The sequence below is a fragment of the Mauremys reevesii genome, linkage group 3 (assembly GCF_016161935.1).
Source record: "Mauremys reevesii isolate NIE-2019 linkage group 3, ASM1616193v1, whole genome shotgun sequence".
In the NCBI taxonomy this organism is placed as follows: Eukaryota; Metazoa; Chordata; order Testudines; family Geoemydidae; genus Mauremys; species Mauremys reevesii.
Window position 1 is genome coordinate 35,317,493 of NC_052625.1, and position 20,745 is coordinate 35,338,237.

Below are 20,745 nucleotides of genomic sequence, written 5' to 3' on the forward strand. Positions count from 1 at the left end.
ACTGACAGTGGCCAATGCCAGGTGCCCCAGAGGGAGTGAACCTAACAAGTAATGATTAAGTGATCTCTCTCCTGCCATCCATCTCGACCCTCTGACAATCAGAGTCTAGGGACACCATTCCTTACCCATCCTGGCTAATAGCCATTAATGGACTTAACCTCCATGAATTTATCCAGTTCTCTTTTAAACGCTGTTATAGTCTTAACCTTCACAACTTCCTCAGACAGGGAGTTCCACAAGTTGACTGGTTCCACAAGGTCACTGTTGCACACCTCAGAGCTGCTCCAAGTAGAAAGACTATCTTCACTCTAATGTTTACATGAACAGGAACTAGGTACCTTTTTGAATTTGTGCCAGCAGGGTCTACATGCGATAGTTAGATCACAACACATTAGCACAATCTATAATTCACACCCCTCAGTCAAAGCAAGCCCTCAGTCTCTTTGAAAGTGAATGAAAGCTGCTTTTTAATAGATGTATGAATAAAGGAACTAGCGCTTCAGCTACTCTGGCCCACTGTGGTTAAAAATTTGTAATGGTAGGTAGGGTAGGGCGTGGGGAAGACTGTTGAGAGAAACATTGAATATATAGTAACATATTAGAAATGAAACAATGTAATATGTAGTAGAGAGACTTTTAAAACATATTTGCCTGTAGGAGAGTTTTTAAAAAAGTAAATTGCAGTTTGATAGGTGGGTTACTCGGAGACAGATTTCTGTTTGTATAGTGAAGATATATCACATGATGTTGGGGTTGCTATGCAGACTTCCTGCCAAGGCCTGCTAGAGCTTGGCCTTAGATGCTGTCATCAGGAGCTTGGCAAGCTCTGAGGAGAATTCCCTGTAAGGGCCCAAGGCTTGATCCCTACCGGCATTCCAGCACTAGAATAGACGTTCATTTTCCTCCGTTACTTAAAAAGTACGTCCAGCTTGCAGATGTCTGTTTAGGTGTACTGCTTCACCTTTGCCTTGCACCTTTTGTAGTCACACTAGTGCAAGGTGGGCATTTCACATCCACTTTGCATTCGGTTGGCACTGGTATAATTGACTACATAAGGAACAGGGCAATGGTAGACTGGACCCGTTATTTGCCTTACATGGATAGTCTCATTGACTTTAGAGTGAACACACAAACCAACTCAAATCAGTCTCTGTGCTGTAGCTCTGGTCAAATAATTCCATTACATTTAATACTAATGACATACGTCTGACTAGTGACCGTTCTTATTCATGCAGATGCTTTTTAAGCAGACATTTTTTGCGTAATTATTTGCCATTTTTTAAATCCATTCTGGGGTCTGATCCTGCATCTACTGTAGTTAATGGGAATTTTGCCATTGACTTAAATGGGACATGATTGGACTTTTATTGTGTTTCCTGTTGGTGTATGTCTTATTTTTGTTTTGACCAAGCTTATAAGAGCATATTGAATATTTCACACACTTTCCATATCAATAGTATGGAATGTACCCTACATGGTGAGTAATTGTTTTATGAATCAAACTATTGGCTGTTAAGTCTATAGTAAACACTGTCTGTTGGACTGGAAGCATCCTTACAAAGCTCTCTCTCAGATATTAGCAGGCTGAAACTTTGCAGTTTCAAGCAAAAGATCCTTGAACAAAAGTGACTAAAGAAGTAGGGCACGCAGCTACAATTTCTGTAATAGATGCAATTCAGATAACTATCAAATTATTTTTTTATTTCTGTGTTCTGGAAGCTAAGTAGAAATATTTAGAAATGATTAGTTTAATTTTGCTGATGCATTCATCAGAGAAGCCCAAGAGCAGCTGGGAGACTGAGAGGAGCTGTGAACAGAGAACTAGATGGAGCTCATAAAGGCAAGAGAGACTGAACGGCAGCCAAGGGAGCCAAGTAATCCACAAGGCAATGCGGAGGAGCTGGGCAAGAACCAAGCTGACATGCTTCATGGGCTCTTTTTGTCTCTCCTTCCCCCCACCCCCGACACCCATCAAGCAACTCCCCTTTTGTGTTAATCTGAGCAAGGAAAAAAGTTTGCTTAATTAAAAGCCTGTCTTTTCTTCATGTTCTAAAGAAGCTAAAGTGAAATAACATGCTCTCCTGGCTGAGAGGGAGGGGCAGGAGTGCCTGATCAGGTCTCACCCTGACAAGCCCATTCAGTGTTAAGAAGAAGGACAGGGAATCAGTTCATTCAAGTGGATGCTGTTTATTGAATGGGACATTCTCCCAGTGAAATCCCACATAAAATATCTCGTGCCAGCCGTACGCACAGTTTTACAGACAGATCCTTTTCTAAAAATAAATACGAGCACCAAAGAGGTTTTAGCAAATAGAGGTGATGAAAATCTTATGTGATAGATTATGAGAGATGTCCCTTCATACGCCTTCTCTCTCCCACCCCTCACGGCACTTTGACAACCCCTTTTGGAAGAGCTTTCCAACTCATTGTTTAGCTCTGGTTTTTGCAGAGTACCAACAGATACCGGAAGCTGCTATTCCCGATGAGAACTACAGGTGCTGGCCTTCTTACCATCACAAGGGCTGCCTCCTCTCTGTGTTCGATGTCGGCGAAGCCATCGAGGTCTGTGAGAATCACTCCCAGTGCAAAGCTTTTGTCCTGACCAACCAGACAACGTGGACAGGTAACCGGTGCTATTGAACAAATGCAGCAGCTGGTGCTAATAATCCAAAACAAGCTACTGGCCCATATAAATATATATGGTTTTGAAACCATCTGGTGAATGAGTTACACTGGAGTAGGCTCATGGGAGCATAGTTGCTAGAGATGGGAGGATGTCCCTTAACCCTCAGTTGGGGCTGAGCAGAGGAGGTGGGCTAGGCTGTACTTTCCTTGTGCTCCACAGAGGGGGTCTGTGCACTGACTCAGAATAGCCTGGCATGAAGGGATTAATTGGGGGCAGCTGGACAGGGATCACAGGGACTTGACCTCCCTGGGAGTCTTCACATGAGTAAGATAGGCAAGATTTGGCCCAACATTTGAATTTGAAAGAAACATTCAAGTCCATATGATCTGGTTTGATATTAGGCCAAACAAGTTCTCTCATCTCTCCTTCCATCACTCAGCTATGACCCTCTGGCAGACAGAAGAGGGTCCTGATCCTGACAGAAATACTGTGCTGTTGTCAGCTGGTGTTCTGGTTTACATGCTGTTTGTTGGTAAGGAGAGTTGGCACAACCTTCTAGACAAAGGATAGTTCCGTTGCTAGGGCACCATCCTAGGATTTGGGAGAGCTGGGGTTAAATCTCTGCTCTGCCATAGACTTCCTGGCTGAGCTTAGGTAAGTCACTTCGCTTCTGAAGAAATGTCTACACTGTGCGTGAAGACCTGTGGCAGTGAATTTTACACTTGTGTTACATCGCTAAGAACAGCTGTGGAGATGTCTGGGCTTGGGCAGGAGCTTGGGCTCTGAAGCTCGGTGGAGGGTGAGTTTTGGAGCCTGAGCTGCACTACGTACACAGCTGTTTTTGGTGTGAGCCTGTCGGTAGCCCTGATAACTGAAATTTGCTGCTGCAGGTTTAAAAAGCAGCCTAGATATCCCTCCCTGTCTCAGTTCCCGTCTGAGGGCGCGATACTCCTTCCTTACCTCAGAGGAGTATTGTGAGGGGCTCAGATACGGTGGTAATGGGAGCCATACAAATACTTGAGATTGTAAACCCCTAGTTTAAAGAAGCGATATGACTACATAATAGAAATCTCCTTCAGCTTCTCTGCACAGTAGTGCTCTGCTCTGGGAAAGTCAGCTCTAATCTTCAAAGTCATTGTTTACTAAGATCTATATGTAAATGATGGTACAACAGTGACACAAATCACCAGAAAGGGAGTAAAACGGTTAAGGCAGAAATGTAAAAATGACAACACTACCTGGGCATAACATTGTGCTACTTTAACTGCTCATGCATTGTGCCCCTTTGTGGGTAGATAGCAAAGATGCAGGCCTACATATTTAGAAGTGGCGACTTAGTTTGGTAGCTTAGTTTCTGATGTCCAGCTAGAGACACCCTAAATCTGATTCTCAGCTAGTGTAAATCAATGTAGCTTTGACGTCAGTGGAGCTATGTTAATTTAGACCAGGCCAGAATCTGGCTCTCTATCTCACTCAGGTACCCCAAAACTGGAGGCACCCACAATAGACACCTTTTTAAAAAAAAGCTGTCCATAGGATGGTATTAGCTGTAAGGTGTGGTATGCAGCTGTGGGTCTTCACATCCATTGTGCACCCGGAAGACATGAATAGAGCCTACCTAGAACAAAGAATACATATCACAGGCTTATGCAAGCTTTATCCTGAGGAGCCAACACTTTCTGGCTGATCATACCATACTGTCCATTACATGACAATCAGATGTACCAAATATACCACTAAAAACACCTTCTTGAGCTCTGGTGAGATTTGTAGGAAGAAAGGAACAGCTCCCTTAATTGAATAGCGCCGTCAAAATAATTCTTTAAAATAATACTTTAATTCCTGCTACATTATCACTTGATTCTCAGGCATTCGGAGGAGTTATTGATTATTTAAAACCATATTTGTTGGCATCCAGATCAGCATGTGATACATTTTTTAGGGAAATGTTATCCAGCTGAAGAGGCAGGATTTGTGGGAATGTCATTTGGCTGTATTACCTTGAGGCAGAAGGTAGGGAAAGGTTGAATAACTGCCTAAAGACACAGTAGCATATATTCCAGTGACTCTCCTTTATCAATTACAGCGGGTGCGCTAGGGATTTCAGTATGCTGGGACCACGTCCAGCTGTAGGGGATGTAAGAAAGATCATCCTAGTTCGACAAGCATGATGAGAGCAGAACGGGCTAGCGAGGCACCAGCAAATACCAACAACCAACCCCTTACTGAAGGACAGCCTTAAATGAACTCTGGCTTAAAGGATTAACTACGTAATGGAAACTGTACAGGCTGCCCATCACTCAGTGTTTTTTGTTGTATTAGTTTGTTGGTAAGAGTGGAAAATCTGCTAAAGTTGCCTTAAAAATCTGAGCTGCTGAACAACAGGAGATGACTTATTTAGCATCTGTGTTTCAGACTAGGCCAAATTTGGTGCATATATACTTTTTTGTGTGTGTAGGTTCGAGCAGGCCAAGAAGATATTATTGCATGATCTAGTGAATGCCCTTCATTTAAACTGTTATCCAGAGCCCATTAAAATCAATGGGATGACTTATAGAAGCTCCTTCAACACTATATAAATAAATCAGATTAATGCAATTTTAATCTTCAAATGCTTCTCTTAGTTACACCTGGACAACCCCACAGAGCCAAATCTTGACCACACTTATCCTAGCATATACCTGGAGTATCTATACTAGGCCAAATTCTGCTCTCAATGTAGTGTTGGTGTAACAGAGTGCAGTTTGGCCCTTGTGACTTCAGCAGAAAGATTCCAGATTTATACCAGCTTGAAAGAGAGAAGAATTTGGCCTCCAGTGTAGTTTAAAGAATGCAGAGAGAGAATCAGGATATGAGATTTCAATGTTTGGAATAGACCAAAATGTTGGTAATCACTTCTAATTATTTTCTTCTTTCATGTTCTGTTTAGGTCGGCAGCTTGTCTTCTTCAAGATGGGCTCAAATCATATCGTGCCTGATCCTGACAAGATAACATATGTGAAAGTGACAGGCTGACAGCTTAAGTGGCTTAGGCTGACTTGTAAATGACAGAAGCTGTTTGTGTATAAATATAGACAGCTGTTATGTACAAGATGTCTGCGGGAGGGAGAGATAATTGCACTATTACTCATTCTAATCTAGAGTGCTAAGCAAAACTTTAAAGAAATGACCTGCATGATCAGGATGAATGTGCAATACAACAACATTTTCAAAATGTGATATTTTTAAAACAAAACAAAAAATACAAAATGTGATACACTGTTGGAATATAAGTTGGGTTTTAAAGCAGTAGGTAACTCTAGCCTTTCTAACCAAGGTTAATGATCTGTACATATTTGCACAGAGTTGGAAGTTCATAATTTCCATAGGAAGTCTGGGTCCTCTGCCAGGATATTTATTTAGACAAGTACAATCACTACAGAGTTAATGAAGCTTATCAGTTACAAAGCTAAATATCAAATGTTATAGAAGACAATCAACATTTGTGTCAATGTTATCAGATATGCAAGACCAAAAACATTTGTAGAAATACGATGGGCCTGTCATCAATGGAACTCAGCCATATTTATAATTTCAAAAATGTAGCCAATTTTCATTTTGTTGAAAAGTTTATGAAAACATTTATCTTTAATTTAAGAAAGCCATATTTCAGTTGTTTAGGCCCTGATCCAGCAAAGCACTTACTCATATGCCAACTTTAAGCATGAGTAGTCCCACTGAAGCCAGAGGGATTTAAGTCCATGCTTAAGTGCTTTGCTGAATAGGGATAGCTTTAAGTATATATTTAAGTGTTTTGCTGAATCAAGGCCTTAATAACTGTCCAAAATATTCCCTAAGGTATTTCACTGACAGATCAGCAAAGCAATCCAGCAGTTTGAACAACATAATTTTTTATGAAAATCTTGCCATGGAAAACTTTTCATTTGTAGTATCCTCAAATCCTTGGTTTTCTAAGGTGCTTCTTACTAGTTCTTAGAACAAATGAAATGAAAAATGAACACTAGCCTTAAATTCTATATAAATATATGCATTTTATAGGCATAGTGTGTCTAGAGAATTTGCTTTCAGTGAAAGCAATAAACTAAATGCTAAAAGTGACCAATGTCATACTGTTTTGTAGTTTGTACATTCAGAAAATTTTGTACTTTTGTTCCTTAAATTGTTTATTTTTGTAAAAAAAATAAAATTTTAAATTGTCAGTTTTTTTCTGTGCTTCACCCTAAGGCCTGAACCCTGTGAAGATGTTTGTAAGTTCTTAACATAGAATATTCTAAGTCATGTGCACAAATCTTGGCAGAATTGGGATCTAAGAGAACCCAATTATGCCTTAGGATATACATGACTCCCTACTGACTTCAGTGGGAATCTAGTGTGCGTATCCAAGAGCAAAGTTTGGCCCTGTATGTGTGTTTGTCTATGCTGAAATAAGTGACCTTTAGGTCGAGAGACCATGTTTCAGTAGCTTCTCTTTCTTTGTGACTTCAGTCATGTAAATATAGCTCATGGGTGTTCAAACATTTTGAATTAACTGCGGATTAGAATAGAATCCAAAGTAATTAATCATAGGACTAAATTCTGTTTGTCCTCACTGGGCTCTGCTCAGGGCAGTGGGGGAGAGGGAGGAAGGGAGCTGCAGCAGTGAAGCAGAAGTTCTCTCAGCTTTCTGACTATGCAGGAGAGGATGTTCTTGGGGCAGCACATTCACCAACAGTCCTTATTTCACTGCAGTTTCTCAGAGATCACCGATACTGTAATAATGTCTCACAAGTCACTAAAATGACATGCTATAATTCACTGATTAGCATTTTAGCTGCTGCAATAACTGATTGTATAATTAGGAGTCCCGCATTCATTTAATGGTGATAAACACACAGTAAGGAGTCCTTTAAAATTCATTACACATCACACCAACACATATTGTACTTCAATGTACAGATCATTGAAGTGATACACCTTACTGGCATTGAGGTATCAGGACATACTTTGAAAGCCTTTAACCCTGGTTGTGTGCCTTCATATTAAACATTATATAAAATACTTGGCATTTTAAAAAAAGTAATGTATTTTATAAATGGTTGTTTAATTAGCCATTTTACTAAATAAAAAATATCCAACAGTTTTTTAAATTTCAAGGGGAAAAAAAGATATCCAAAGTCTAATGATCAGGATAATTTCATTCCACCCTTTCAAGTTTTCCTAAAAGCATCTGAAACCAAAAACCAAAAACCATACTGCCCTGTGGAAACTGAAAAACTGCCAAAAAATTATCACCAGAATTTGCAAAAAGAAAGAAACATAGCTTTGAGCCAAAAGACTGGATGACAAATTTCAGTGGTCATCAATTTTATATGGACCATTTGATAACTCTGAAAATAAGGGTTTCCTGTGGAAATGCTGATAGAATCTTAACAAGAAGCACTTTAGTACATTAAATAGTTCTAATAGCTGGAATAACCACTGGTAACAGAAGTATATTTACTATCTAGGGCAATGTGTCTTTGGCAGCTTAAGATCTGATTCAGCAAATGCTCAGACTGGTTCTTGTGGCATTTATTATTTATTTGGTGTATGCAGTTCAGTCAAGCCAAGCCACGATGTTCAAGGCATGAAGACCTCCAGGAAGTGGAGTCATTTTGCAGTCCTCAATCCTGTGTCATGGTTTGTGGCTGCCCACATTGACACTGACTGTCTCTAGAATGCCACTGAAATTCTGCTGCAGCACAAATTCTTGTCCAGTACGAAACTGGTTCAGAAGACTGCATTGCCTTTGCCATAAATCAAACTCAGGTAGACGTTGGGTAGGGTCTGAAACAAGATAATTTTGTATCACTTTCTCTGTGGACCATGAAGCTCACCATGCGTCCCCTACCTTAAATCCCTCACCTGTTAAACTTATCCACAGTGGGCAATGTGAGAGCTGACTATAATGTCGTGGATAGTTGTGGCATGGAAACCCACAATAGAAGACGACTCACAAAAGCAATTTGGCAGGTTTGATCCAGTCAGACCCTTCTAGACTTGGAGCAGCAATCATATACAATTTCTTTGTGGAAAAAGGTATTTTTATATTTTCTTGAAAGGTTGGATTGTTTCTTACATTTCCTTGGCATTGTCAAACTGCTTCCTGCAGCTCCGACACAGGAAAAGGAAAGACGACACCAACTAGGCTCTACGTGGCTGATCCTTGGTATTAAAAAATAAATAAATCCTGAGATCTGAATAGAGATTTACTCAGTGCAAATCCAACAGACAGTGTATGAAATGAACTGCCAACAATGTACTGAATGGGCCTGGGGAAAGTGAGATCTATCAAATAGTGAGCATTGTTCACAAAAGACTCTGTCTGATCATTTGTATAAATCTGACAAGGCGTAAGGAAGGCCTGATGACTCTTGGAAAGGCTTGAAAGTTTAGGGGTCTGTTAAGATCTGCCCATGGTCCCTTTGCTACAGGAGCTAATACAGGAAACTACAGGCTAGAAACGATTACTTAGCAGCTAGCCTTACTCCTGCCAGACACTGATTGATCAGCTGACAGGCATCAAAAGGGATGGGAGTAGAAGCCTTTCTGAATGAACCTGAATAAGCAGTTGGTGAAATACTGTTACTACCCAGGGAGGAAAAGCAAAGGGGATACACTAGGGGAATCCAGTGACAAAAAGACTAGCGGGAGCCCTGAGACAGAGAAAATCACTAGTCAATCCTACAAAAATTATGAGATTAAAAAAAATTCTCATTTTTCTTTGCTGGCTGGTTTCTGAGGGAGCCCTTGGGTCATATTTCCAAGCTTTTCTCCACTACCAGAAGGAATAGAAACTTACCTTTTCTAAAAATGAACATTGAAGTTCTCACATAAATCCACAGCTCCTTGTGTCAGCTGACTAAGAAAAAACACCAAATATAATGAAAATTGCAATACAAAGCATGAGAACCAGCAATAGATACAGAGGTACTCAAAGGTGAGTCCAGAGAACCCTTCCTTGTGTCTTGTACAATGAAGAAATAAGTAAAACTGGTCAAAAATTGGGGAAAAAGCTTCATGAATATTTTCTTAGAAAATGGTCTTTTTTTTTTGGCCAAAATTTGAAATTCTAATGAGAACTTTTTTTAAATAAAAGTTTGCTAAAATACTTTATACTGTGTCAAACATCTGGAAACAAGCAGAGGGGGATTGGGAAGGGGAATCCAGGAAAGGGTCTCTCTCTTACAAAGTGTCCCACAGACTGGAAAAGCCAGAGAACCCCGGATTAATAAACAACAGAACATTATGAAATACTGTTAAAAAACCAACGTATATGCAAACTTGGTGGACACTATTTGGTAATTGGAATTTATCAAGAATTTTTTTTAAATGATTTCCACATCATCTAAGCTACAGCAATAGTGATTCGGTAGGCATGAGCCAATTTCCATTTTTGTAATTGCAGTATAAGGTCCAGTGCCACTTACAGCTTTCACTGTGTGGTCAGGTGGTCCACCCTCCCTCAGACAGACATAGAACTTGAAAGCTCTATGTTTTCAGATCCATCTTTTGTAGCCTTTCAAGTCCTGTATTTTTATTTTCATCTAATTGATTTTCAGCCTTTTAGGAGATGCATGTGACAGAGTGTGTTGGGAAAAAAACCCAAATCCCATTGTCCCTTCATTGTGTTAGCAGTTGTCCTGGGTCAGTAGCTGCACCTTTACCAAAGGGGAAAGTATCTACATTAAAAAGATGTCACCCTCATTTTGAAATTGCCTTTAATTTAAAGCCATGGGGAAAATAACTTACTTAATGGAAGCTACATTCTGTAAACAAATAGGCTTGTTCAGCAAGTGGTTGTGAGGCTACCAGGGAAGAAGAAAATTTCAATTCACCACTTGAGATGTTAGAGCCTGAAGCTGATTTTATCTATCTGGGTTTATTGGTATAACTCCATTGATTCCTGATTTACATCTGTGTAACATATCAGAATCATGCTCTTAGAGTGGCCATATTTTAAGATCTAAATAAAATCTTTTTCTTGACTGCAAATGTTTTGACCATGTAAATGAGACAAAAATGCATTGTTTTTCTCCATCATAGTTCTTGGTGATCCTGTGGGATTCCAACAACTGACTGACAAAACTAATTAATGAAGATAGCTTTTTTTTTTTGTTTTAAGTTGGACTTTGCCAAATCTGTTTTAAAAAAAAAAAAAAGTCTCTTCTGCTTTTTTTTCCTCATTGGTTTTTTTTTAACAAATAAATATCATTCCTCTGTGTTATTCATCTGCTAACTAATTTCAAGTACATGCTAATGACAATTGCCAGTTCTCAATATTTAAAGGAACCTGCTACACATGTAGATAATAGCACAAATTGGTACTTATGAAATACAGATTTTCTGTAAATATACCAACTGGAATGTATGCCAGCTAATCAGACTGTTGGGTGGCCAGTGCCCATTTTAGAAGCGCATGTGCATAACATTTTGTACAAGACTTTGGCTTTGAAGGGTTATGACCTGTGAGAAACCCCCGTCTCCACCTCAATAACTGGAGAAAATGAAGATAGCTTTTTTTTTGGTTTTAGGTTGGGTCAGTAGCTGCACCTTTACCAAAGGGGAAAGTATCTCACTCTTATGAATGTTAGTGTTACTATTAGTATTAAAAACATGCTGACGCTTTGTCCAAAACATGAATAATATCTAACCCAAAGCTTGTTTGAGAATCAAACAGATTTCAGCAAATTTTGTTTGGGTGTTTCTGATTTGTATTTCTAGATGGGATTGGGAGTGAAAGATCTGAAATAGAGGCAACATATATTAACAGTTGCTGTGGTGAGGTATCTAAGATTCAAGTAAGGGGTGTATACTTGTGGCCAGATTCTCCCCACCTTACTCAGATTGAGTAACTGCTCTGTGCGACACTGATATGGCCTCAGCTGGAGGACTGTGTCCAGTTCTGGGCGCTGCACTTCAGGAAGGATGTGGACAAACTGGAAAGAGTCCAGAGGACAGCAACAAAAATGGTAAAAGGTTTAGATAACCTGACCTGTGAGGAAAGGTTAAAAAACAGGGCATGTTTAGTCCTGAGACAAGATGAGTGAGGGGCTCCCTGATAACAGTAATGGGCTTAAATTGCAGAAAGGGAAATTTAGGTTAGATATTAGGAAAAACTGTCTAACCATAAGGGCGGTTAAGATCTGGAATAGTCTTCCAAGGGAGGCTGCGGAATCCCCATCATTTGAAGTTTTTAAAAGCAGGTTAGACAGACACTGGTCATGCAGGGTCTAGGTTTACTTAGTCCTGCCACAGTGGAGGGGGCTGGACCTGATGATTTCAGGTCTTTTCCAACCATATATTTCTAGTGTAATCTCATTGCTTTCATGGGGGCTACTTGTGGAGTACAGTGTTACCAGTGTGTCAGTTGTGGAAAGAAATTATACTTAATGTTGCCAACTCCCATGATTTTGATATTGGGTTTTTCTTAAAGCCCCAATTCCTGGAGTCATGTGTGAACAAAAAGCTGCTACGTGTTCGTAACTACTAACCAGTGTGGATACAAGAGCCATAAGTGATGCAATTCAACAGCAGCTCCAGTTGTGAGGTATTGTGTATTGATACTATAAAACACTTGTACTCAGTGTGCAAACACTGGCCTGCTAGAATTAACTTTAGCCACATGAAACTCACTCGCAAGGTGGATGTGGGTGCTGAAATCCCAACTGCTACAAGATGACAAAGCTCCAGAAAGGAGATATAGAAAGAACAGGGGCAGAGAAAAGGATGCATAAGAAGAAATACATGGGTCAGACGCAGACCTGAACAGAGAGAGCACTGGCATAGCAAATGCTTGCACCATGTGCCAAACTGCTTGTGGCTGCACAATGACAATACCCAATCCATTCGGAGTGTCAGGAAAGAATTAACTCTTAATTCCCCGAAGCCAAATCAGAACACAATCCAGCCCATAGCCTTCCCTCCCAGCTGTCAGCTTCTCAAGAATTTCCTTGGTTCTCTTCACAGCCTAGAGCTAGAGTCTTCCAATTTCTGATGACCAGTGAGCCCCAAACTCTAGGCGTTTGATACCTTTTGCATACAAACAGGACAATGCTCAGTTAGTGATTCTGAATGACTGCTCAGTCATCTTTCAAGTCCTCTTTCTCAGGTCAGATTGTGTTTCATCCCAAATTGCACAGAAAATGCCCTCCAGTTGCCCACTTTATGCCCAAATTATGCTGGAATAAACTTTTAAACAGCTAGAGAGGTAAAGAACTTAACTCCAAACCATATACAACTAACAACCCAAACAAAATAGCCATAAACTATGGTAAAAATTACATATTCTTTAACACAAAGCAAGATTACTTGGCATCCCCAGCTAATGCCGTTGACAGATTCTTATTTAAACCTAGCTTCTGGAGCTTTGACAGGCACTATTCCAGCATGGGTCCCCTGCCTCCTGAGCAAAGCTAACTTTCTTCTGAATAAATCATAGCTATTAGAGCAATATAAGTCTTTGTCCCCCCTCTGGTGGCTGGTCAATATAAGAGGTCACTTAGTGTGCCACAGTAGCTAGCTAAAAAGCTTAGTGTTTAGCTCAACAGGTAGAAACTCATGCTTTGAGTGCTGTATGTCTCTGGTTCAAACTTTGCTGATGGTTAAGACTGGTTACATTAGCATAGATGCTCATCCTCAGCTACCATGCACTGACCTAACTGGGTCCTTACATTTTTTTTCTGCTTAATATTTAGTGTAATGGACAAAATATAAACACATTATAAAATGCTCAGTTGCCATTACATCTCTGAGCTATTCAGACTCAGAGTGATAAGATTTCATATCACTGTAGAGCAGAAAATTTGGGGGATGTATGATGGGGGGAGGGATGGAGGAGGGAATAGCAAATTTGCTATTTTTTCTGTATTGGACACCATCTGTATTTTATTCAAATAGGGTTATATATTTTGTGAAAATAAAAAACAGCCTCATGAGTCAGTGTGTGCATGGCAGTCCCTTGAATATCTATAATGGGAAACATGTTTTAGGTTGGAAGTTGCAAAGGGAAATCAAATGTTTGAAGTGTCAGAGTTGGAGAAATATAAAATATGCCTGACACCAGAGCGATTGAAGCCAAAAGGAATAAATCATCATCTCAGGACAGAAAAACCCCACCAAGCTCCTGGCTGTAACATGCATTTTCCTACACTCAAATAAAATTACATACAACCTGATAATTTAACCAGACTTGTCAATAAGAACTGATGGATTCAGCAGACACTATCACTGCTTGCTCCAGAGTAGACTTCAAAAGCCTCTAGTACGTTAGCCAAAAATTTGAAATGGAACCTTAAATAGTAGGGCTGAAGTAAAATATCTCATTTTGCAGAACATTTGAATAAAGTAATTAATGGCAATTTAGTAGTTTAGTCCCAATGTAATGTCTCTCCTAAGCTGTTATATAAGTGTCTGCTTAAGTAGGGCAACGGGAGCATCCAAGGAGGAACTTGAGAAGAACTCTGAGGTTGTAATAATAAGCGTTTGAATGCACGCTCATTTTTGTTATGCCCTTTGCCATGATTCTGGTTGAGGTTTCACTCGTTTTCGGTTCCCATTATGCTCATTGTCAGAAAGATGATTTACTATAAGTTTTACACCTAAGGTTGCATGCTTTGTGAATGGTATTGCTACAAACTGTGTTCTGGTTTGAGCAGTATCTAGCTCTACTTGAAATAATTAGAGCTGTTCAGTGAGGAAATGAAAATACTCCCTTTAAACTGTAAATTCACATGCTATAATTTGGCCAGGCCAGTGATTTCCTTTTGCTGTTTAATAAACATTGATATTACTTTTTTTCAAAAGGAAACAGCTGCTTGCATGTCAAGCCAAGGTCTAATCTTTATTTGTTTAAAGAATAAACTTATGTAGTCGTATTCTCCACTGTGTCCAGCTTAGGGTACGTGCAGCCGCACAGTTGGAAAGGGAGCTCATGATTCTTGCCTTGACTCTGGCCTATGGTCTGGGATCGAGCAGCCTGGGGGAATTATCTGAAGCGTGTTGGCTTTCTGTGATTCCCTAGGGACCATATGCCAGAATGCATTATGCTCCAGCCACCTCTCCTCACCATGACTCCCAGCCCCTATCCCGCCATGACACAGAGCATGGCAGGGAGCTCTGCCATTTCTGGGCCTCCTGGGCTGGGCACTTCCTCATGCTGGGGACGTACCCACAGCAAGGCACTTGAGGGAGCCTTCAGGTCCTTTGGTGCCACTTAAAGAGGGGTTGAGAATCTGGCCCAATATAGGTTTTATTTTGTCTGATCAAAAATGCATCAACCAGTCAGAAAGCTGAATCACTGTTATGCTCTGATAAGATCTGAAAGAATGTATTTTAGACAGACACTAGCTTACCTGTTCATTTCACTTTTGAACCCCCTCACCATATGTTTATAGATAAGCCCGTTCTCTGATTGACTACAGCACACAATAAGCCTCGTTTACTGATCAGTGAGCATGAAACTGTTCAATAGTGGTACAGGGCCAGAGGCTGGTTCCTCTTCTCCCACTGAGTAGCACCTGGCTTTAGAGGGGCTACTTGCGGAGTAACACGAGGAAGGGTATCGGAATCATGCCCACAGAGAGAACCTGTCACTCTACTGTACCAGAGAAATTATTAAATCAACATAAGTCACTAGGTATAAGAGAATCAAAGTCACTTCACTCGAAAGGGGTCACAGGACCAGCGTCTCCTGCTTTGAAAATAAACGCCTTAGCTTTGCCTTACTATTTATATAGCAGCAGGAGACCATTATCCTATGACAGTGCAATGCTCTATTGACATGATCTCCTAATTAAATCTACAAATGGAACTCATCTTTTTGTGTTTCCAGTATTTTTTTTCCCTGCAAAGTACTTTCAATATTTGTTTGTTCGCTGGCCAGAAATCCGTTCCAAGGGAAGTTAGAAACAGTGTTCAGTTTAGAACTTTCATATTAGCACACGGAGCCAATACAGGATGGTAAAAAACATGCATTTAATAAAGTGGCATCTCCAAGACAGATGGGCTTTTTCATTGGAGAATAAGTCAAACCTCTTTCAGTGGATGGCATTGATAGATGCAGGCTGGCATTGTCTGTCACCCTGCCTTTGAAAATCTGTACTGGGACAAGTTTCTTGAAGTAAATATTTAAATCAATACTCACCAATCAGAAAGAAATCAATAGTAGTACATTCGTTTCCATATAAATTATTATGTAGATATGGGATCAAGCATCTGTACTCGTCTTGTGAATAACCTCTAAGTTCCACGGGGCTCACTCCATCTCTATCACGTAAAGTCTGCCCCCACAATTCAATTTGGCCCATACTTCAGCCCCTTGCCCTAATCTTAGGCACTTATATGTCCCCCCACTACTGTAGTATCTTGGCACCTCATAATCTTTAATGTATTTATCCTCACAACAGCAGGGCAGTACTGTTATCCCTGCTTTACAGATGAGGAACTGAGATTCAGAGATATTAAGTCACTTGCCCAAGGACACATAGGAAGTCTGGGATAAAGCAAGAAGTCCCAGGTTAAAGCCCTAACCTCTGGATCAGCCTTCCTCTCATATTCCTAGATTCATGGATTTCAAGGCCAGAAGGACCACTGTGATCCTCTAGTTTGACTTGCTGTATAAAACACAGGAGTACAACGTTTATTATGGATTAAATGATGAAACTACTTCTCTCTTCCCACAATTAATTACTGCCTTCCCCATTCCCTGTGACCTCAAAAAGGTCAGGTACTCACTCCTGAGTATACATCATAGACGCCTCTCTAGCACTAAGGACCTTCTAGAGGGGTGCAGCACGTCTGGTGGTCTTGCTGCTGAGCTTTACATTCATAATATGAATGGCTGGAGGGAGTTCCATTCAAATGTTGAGTGCTTTAAATGTTGGTGCATAATGCACTTCCCTCTGAACTAGGAAACCCCACAGTCAAATGAGTTTAGCTGGGAGAGGTTTTCAAGACAGGGGGTTAGTGTGGGTGTATAATCCCACTGGTGGAAGGGACTTTGCTCCAAATCAAATGGTTTCAAATTTTTTCAGAAAGTTTACCGTACGTTAATAATATAAGGATCACCCTGAGAATCACCTCCCCTCTCATTCACGACAGCACAGGCCACCCTCCCACTCCTATTCACAATTGCATAGTATTCCCATGGCAATTAGAGCAATTGCTTTAATGAAAAAATTAAATTAGGAATGTATTTAATGTTTGTTTAGCTGCCTTTTGATGTGAACTAACTGATGCAAATAAGGAGGAGTTTTCCAGGAACCACCAATAAGTGCTTTTTGGACCACATTTGCCTTACACAAACAGCTGTGAAGAACCATACAAAGCACCAGATACATTATCTAAGGTCGTTTACAAAGGGCAAGAAGAGAAGTAAAAGTTTCTCTTTTCTATTGGTCTTAAGGCTCTTGGTCTGTAGGGTATAATGAAGCATCAGTTGCTGACACCACGGTATATGTTGGCTGAACATGGTAAGGAACAATGAGTGATACAATGTTTAAATTCTAACCTGTGCCGTTTGCCAGTGGAAATATACATGGGAGGGATAGGGAAAGATTAATCCTTGTTCATGTATTTTTCCAGTTCTGTAATATAAGGTGTCATGTGAAGTTGGCAGCTCTATGTGGAACAAGTATGTACCTTATGGTTATAAAAATGTCATTCCTTTAAAAAAAAAACTTTCAAAACTTCATTTACTCCAAGACGTTAAGAATGTAATTTTCAGTATAGATACATAATATTATCCATCCATACATTTTGAAGTGATTATGATGACCAGTGGGCTACTGGCTCTTGGTAAAGCTATTAGGTGTACAGGGAATGCCTATAAAACCCTATGCACCCCTTTTGCCCTCTGCCAGTTGGTGGCCCTGTGCCCCAGATATACATACAAATAGCTTACATGTACACAGCATTTTTCATCTACAAGGATTCCCAAAGCCCTTTATAGCTTGTACACAGCATACAAGGATCATTTGTCCACCACGGAAATTCAGCTATTCTTTGGTGGGGCTAAGCGGTCCTTCTGTACCAGCAACGCTACACAATAGGTTATTTTTCACTTGCTATAAACTTTCTAAACCGAGACTGCAGGGGAAATTTTATATAGGCAAGAATGTACTTAACCAAGCTGGAATTTGCCAGGATATTGGCAAATACCCCCACTGTTCCCAGCATTTTAAAGCACTTACTGATCCTCAGAGGAAAGGCACTACATGCGTGTAAAGTGTTATCACTTTTCTCATTCTGACAAATGCCAGGGAATCATTTGATCACCAGGAATATGAGTGCCCAGGGCCTCAGATCTCTTTCGAAATGTGGCACTGCAGCAGTGCAGTTCCCTTTTCCACATTATGCTGGGGGCATTGGTTCAAAACAGGATCACTCATCAACACTGCTTAATTTTCACCTAGCAACTAGAATTCCTCTGGAGGTCAAAGAATCATAGAATATCAGGGTTGGAAGGGACCTCAGGAGGTCATCTAGTCCAACCCCCTGCTCAAAACAGGACCAATCCCCAGACAGATTTTTACCCCAGTTCCCTAGATGGACCCCACAAGGATTAAACTCACAACCCTGGGTTTAGCAGGCCAATGCTCAAGCCACTGAGTTATCTATCCCTCCTCCTGGCCAAGTACAGACCAGGTCCAACCCTGCTTAGGCCAATTTGGGCCATTTAGCCACTGGCTGAGATATGGGATTGGTGCCGAGCTGTGCTGCTCCATTAGGAATTCAGGGAGGAATAGTGCCTCAAAGAGGCATATCCTCCCCGTGAGCAACCAGGTGTGCTAGGCAACTTCATAGACTGCACTGTCCTTTGGAGTCATGCAGCCCAATTCCCCTGGTGCAGCTGGCCTGAGCTATGGGCCAGGGGAGAGGGGAAGGACGGTGTCATAGCCTCATCACCTCCGTGTCTATCTCTGCCTCCTTTGAGGCACCATTCTGCCCTCAGTGCAGGAAGTACAATTGTGATGGCTCTGTCTGCAGGCCACACAAGGTACTGCAGGTCTGCACAATTATTTTAGTGCCTGTCATAATCTGACTCCTAAATTTGTGGGATGTGATGAGATCACAGTCCACGGTGGCACATCACCCATCATATAGCTTACCTATGACCGACCAGAACTGGAGTCTTTAGAGTGCATGTCCAGCTGTCCCTTCTAGCGAAAGAGAGTACTTGCAATATCTGTGAACTATTACATCTGCTCATTGGATTCTGCACATGTCTTATTGCTATCAGTACTCAGTGCATGACAGTCAAACAAGTGACTTTGAAAGCCCTAAAGGCTACATCAACTTACCCTTCTTACTCCTTCTTTCTATTCTTTGCTGTGTAAGTTACACTCAGATTCTCCTACACATCAGTAGAGCAGGTGTCGGTAGATTTGGAGGAGCCTGGTGAATGTAAAGGCACTGAAGTTAACTGAAAGGAGTCAAACTTACACCACCTTACCCATCACTTTGAATTTGACCTCAATCCTGCATCTCTTACCCACACAAGGAGTCCCATTCATTTCAGTGTGACTGCTGGTCTGAATGAAGCCCACAGGATCAGGCCCCAAACACCAAACTGCCCACCTGTTCTCTGCATTATCACCACCACAAATAAATATCTTTAGGAGGCTTTGTGAATGAAACCATTCAACTCCTTGCCCTTCCAACATCTAGCAATATAACTGACTTCAGTTTTTTCCTCTATACTGCCCCTCTGTAAAACAGCCATTCAGTGTAGCTCACTGAAACTGAAAATTGATGTCTAGTCTGCAATTTCAAATCCCACATTCCACCCCGGGCAACAGTGGCTGAAGAACTGAAAGGCGATGGTTTGCCTTTGCCATCCTCAGCTAAAGCTTATCCACTGAAATTTCAAAAGTGGAAAATGACAATGGTACAGGGCACATTTTGTCCATTAACTCACTTGCTGAGAGGAGTGAAACATTGCACTGAATGTTCATTTTTTTTCCCTATTGTGAAATGCTGTTTCACTGGTATGCTGCTGAAGAAAGTCAGAGAATATATTTGCATAAACCATTTGTTAGAAACAGAAAGTTCTTTGTAAGGACTATTAAGAAACCACATAATATACTTTTCTGTTCTCATGCGAATCATAGTCCTTGTAAACAGTGACTAGATACACATGCTGGGTATGTTTTGTCTGCAATCAAGATTCCACAAACAATAAATTTGGAGTTAAAAAATGAATGTACCTGGAATTGGTTATTGTAATGTTAATGACTTCCCATTACTATCTGAGAGCCTGGAAGTTTAGCTACTAATACCAAGCAGTTTTGATTTAATTGAGAAGACACAATCTAAATTCGATTCTGAGATGGTCACCCTAATACCATGTTTTTCCCCTAATCAATCAGGATCAATTTTTGATCATTCAAGGTAGTGGGAAAATTCATCACCTTCCTTTTTTCTTTTTCAAATTAGCACTTCTGCAGTACAGAAAAGGAAATTCGTCCTCTACATTCAGTTGTGGATTTTAATAAATCATTTCACTTAATTTCTGTTTGTATCGCTTGACTGAACACTTCTGTCTAGAGAGGTGGCTGCAGAGATTGCTTCTGTATGATTCCACCTCTCCTTCTTCACGTTTCATTGCACTTTTCCAGTAGCTGAACTTGTGCACACTCAAGGAGGACTTCTACCACCTACATGATCACACAAACTGGGATAAGTAAGCCAGATAAGTAAAGGCAAACAAAGCCCAAGTGTGGCACACTGAACAGCCAAAGAGATTACTGCTCATGCGATTAACATCTTTTCATGCCCCTACTCCCACTGCAAGATGGTCTTGTTTCCTTTTAATTGGACAAAACATGCTCAAGTATTTCCACATTGTGTTTCACCGTGATGAATTTTTCAGGCTGTTCTTCCATTATTTGGCAGCATCTACTGCTATTTATCAGGGATAAACATTGGAGGAGTGCTCATAAGACACACATAGGCAAATTCACTTTTGGACAAATTTCCCAAGGCAATGCTTTGCAAATAATATGTTGCTGTAAATGTACTGATTGGGGTTTTTGTAAAAAACATTGGATAATTAAATATTTTCAATTAAAGCAGTTGCAGAAGTGACTTTAATTTGAATG

At 40.6% G+C, this 20,745-nt stretch overlaps 1 protein-coding gene across 1 annotated transcript in view; it reads left to right on the top strand.

Moving 5' to 3' along the window:
• The window catches only part of PKDCC (protein kinase domain containing, cytoplasmic), a 45,967-nt gene extending 39,247 nt beyond the window's left edge, over positions 1-6,720 (top strand). Inside the window, exons 6-7 of the mRNA XM_039532723.1 lie at positions 2,450-2,623; positions 5,556-6,720. Coding sequence (XP_039388657.1) covers positions 2,450-2,623; positions 5,556-5,641 — 260 coding nt within the window. The 3' untranslated portion in view covers positions 5,642-6,720. The remainder of the gene's footprint in view (positions 1-2,449; positions 2,624-5,555) is intronic.
• Positions 6,721-20,745: the final 14,025 nt, after the last annotated feature.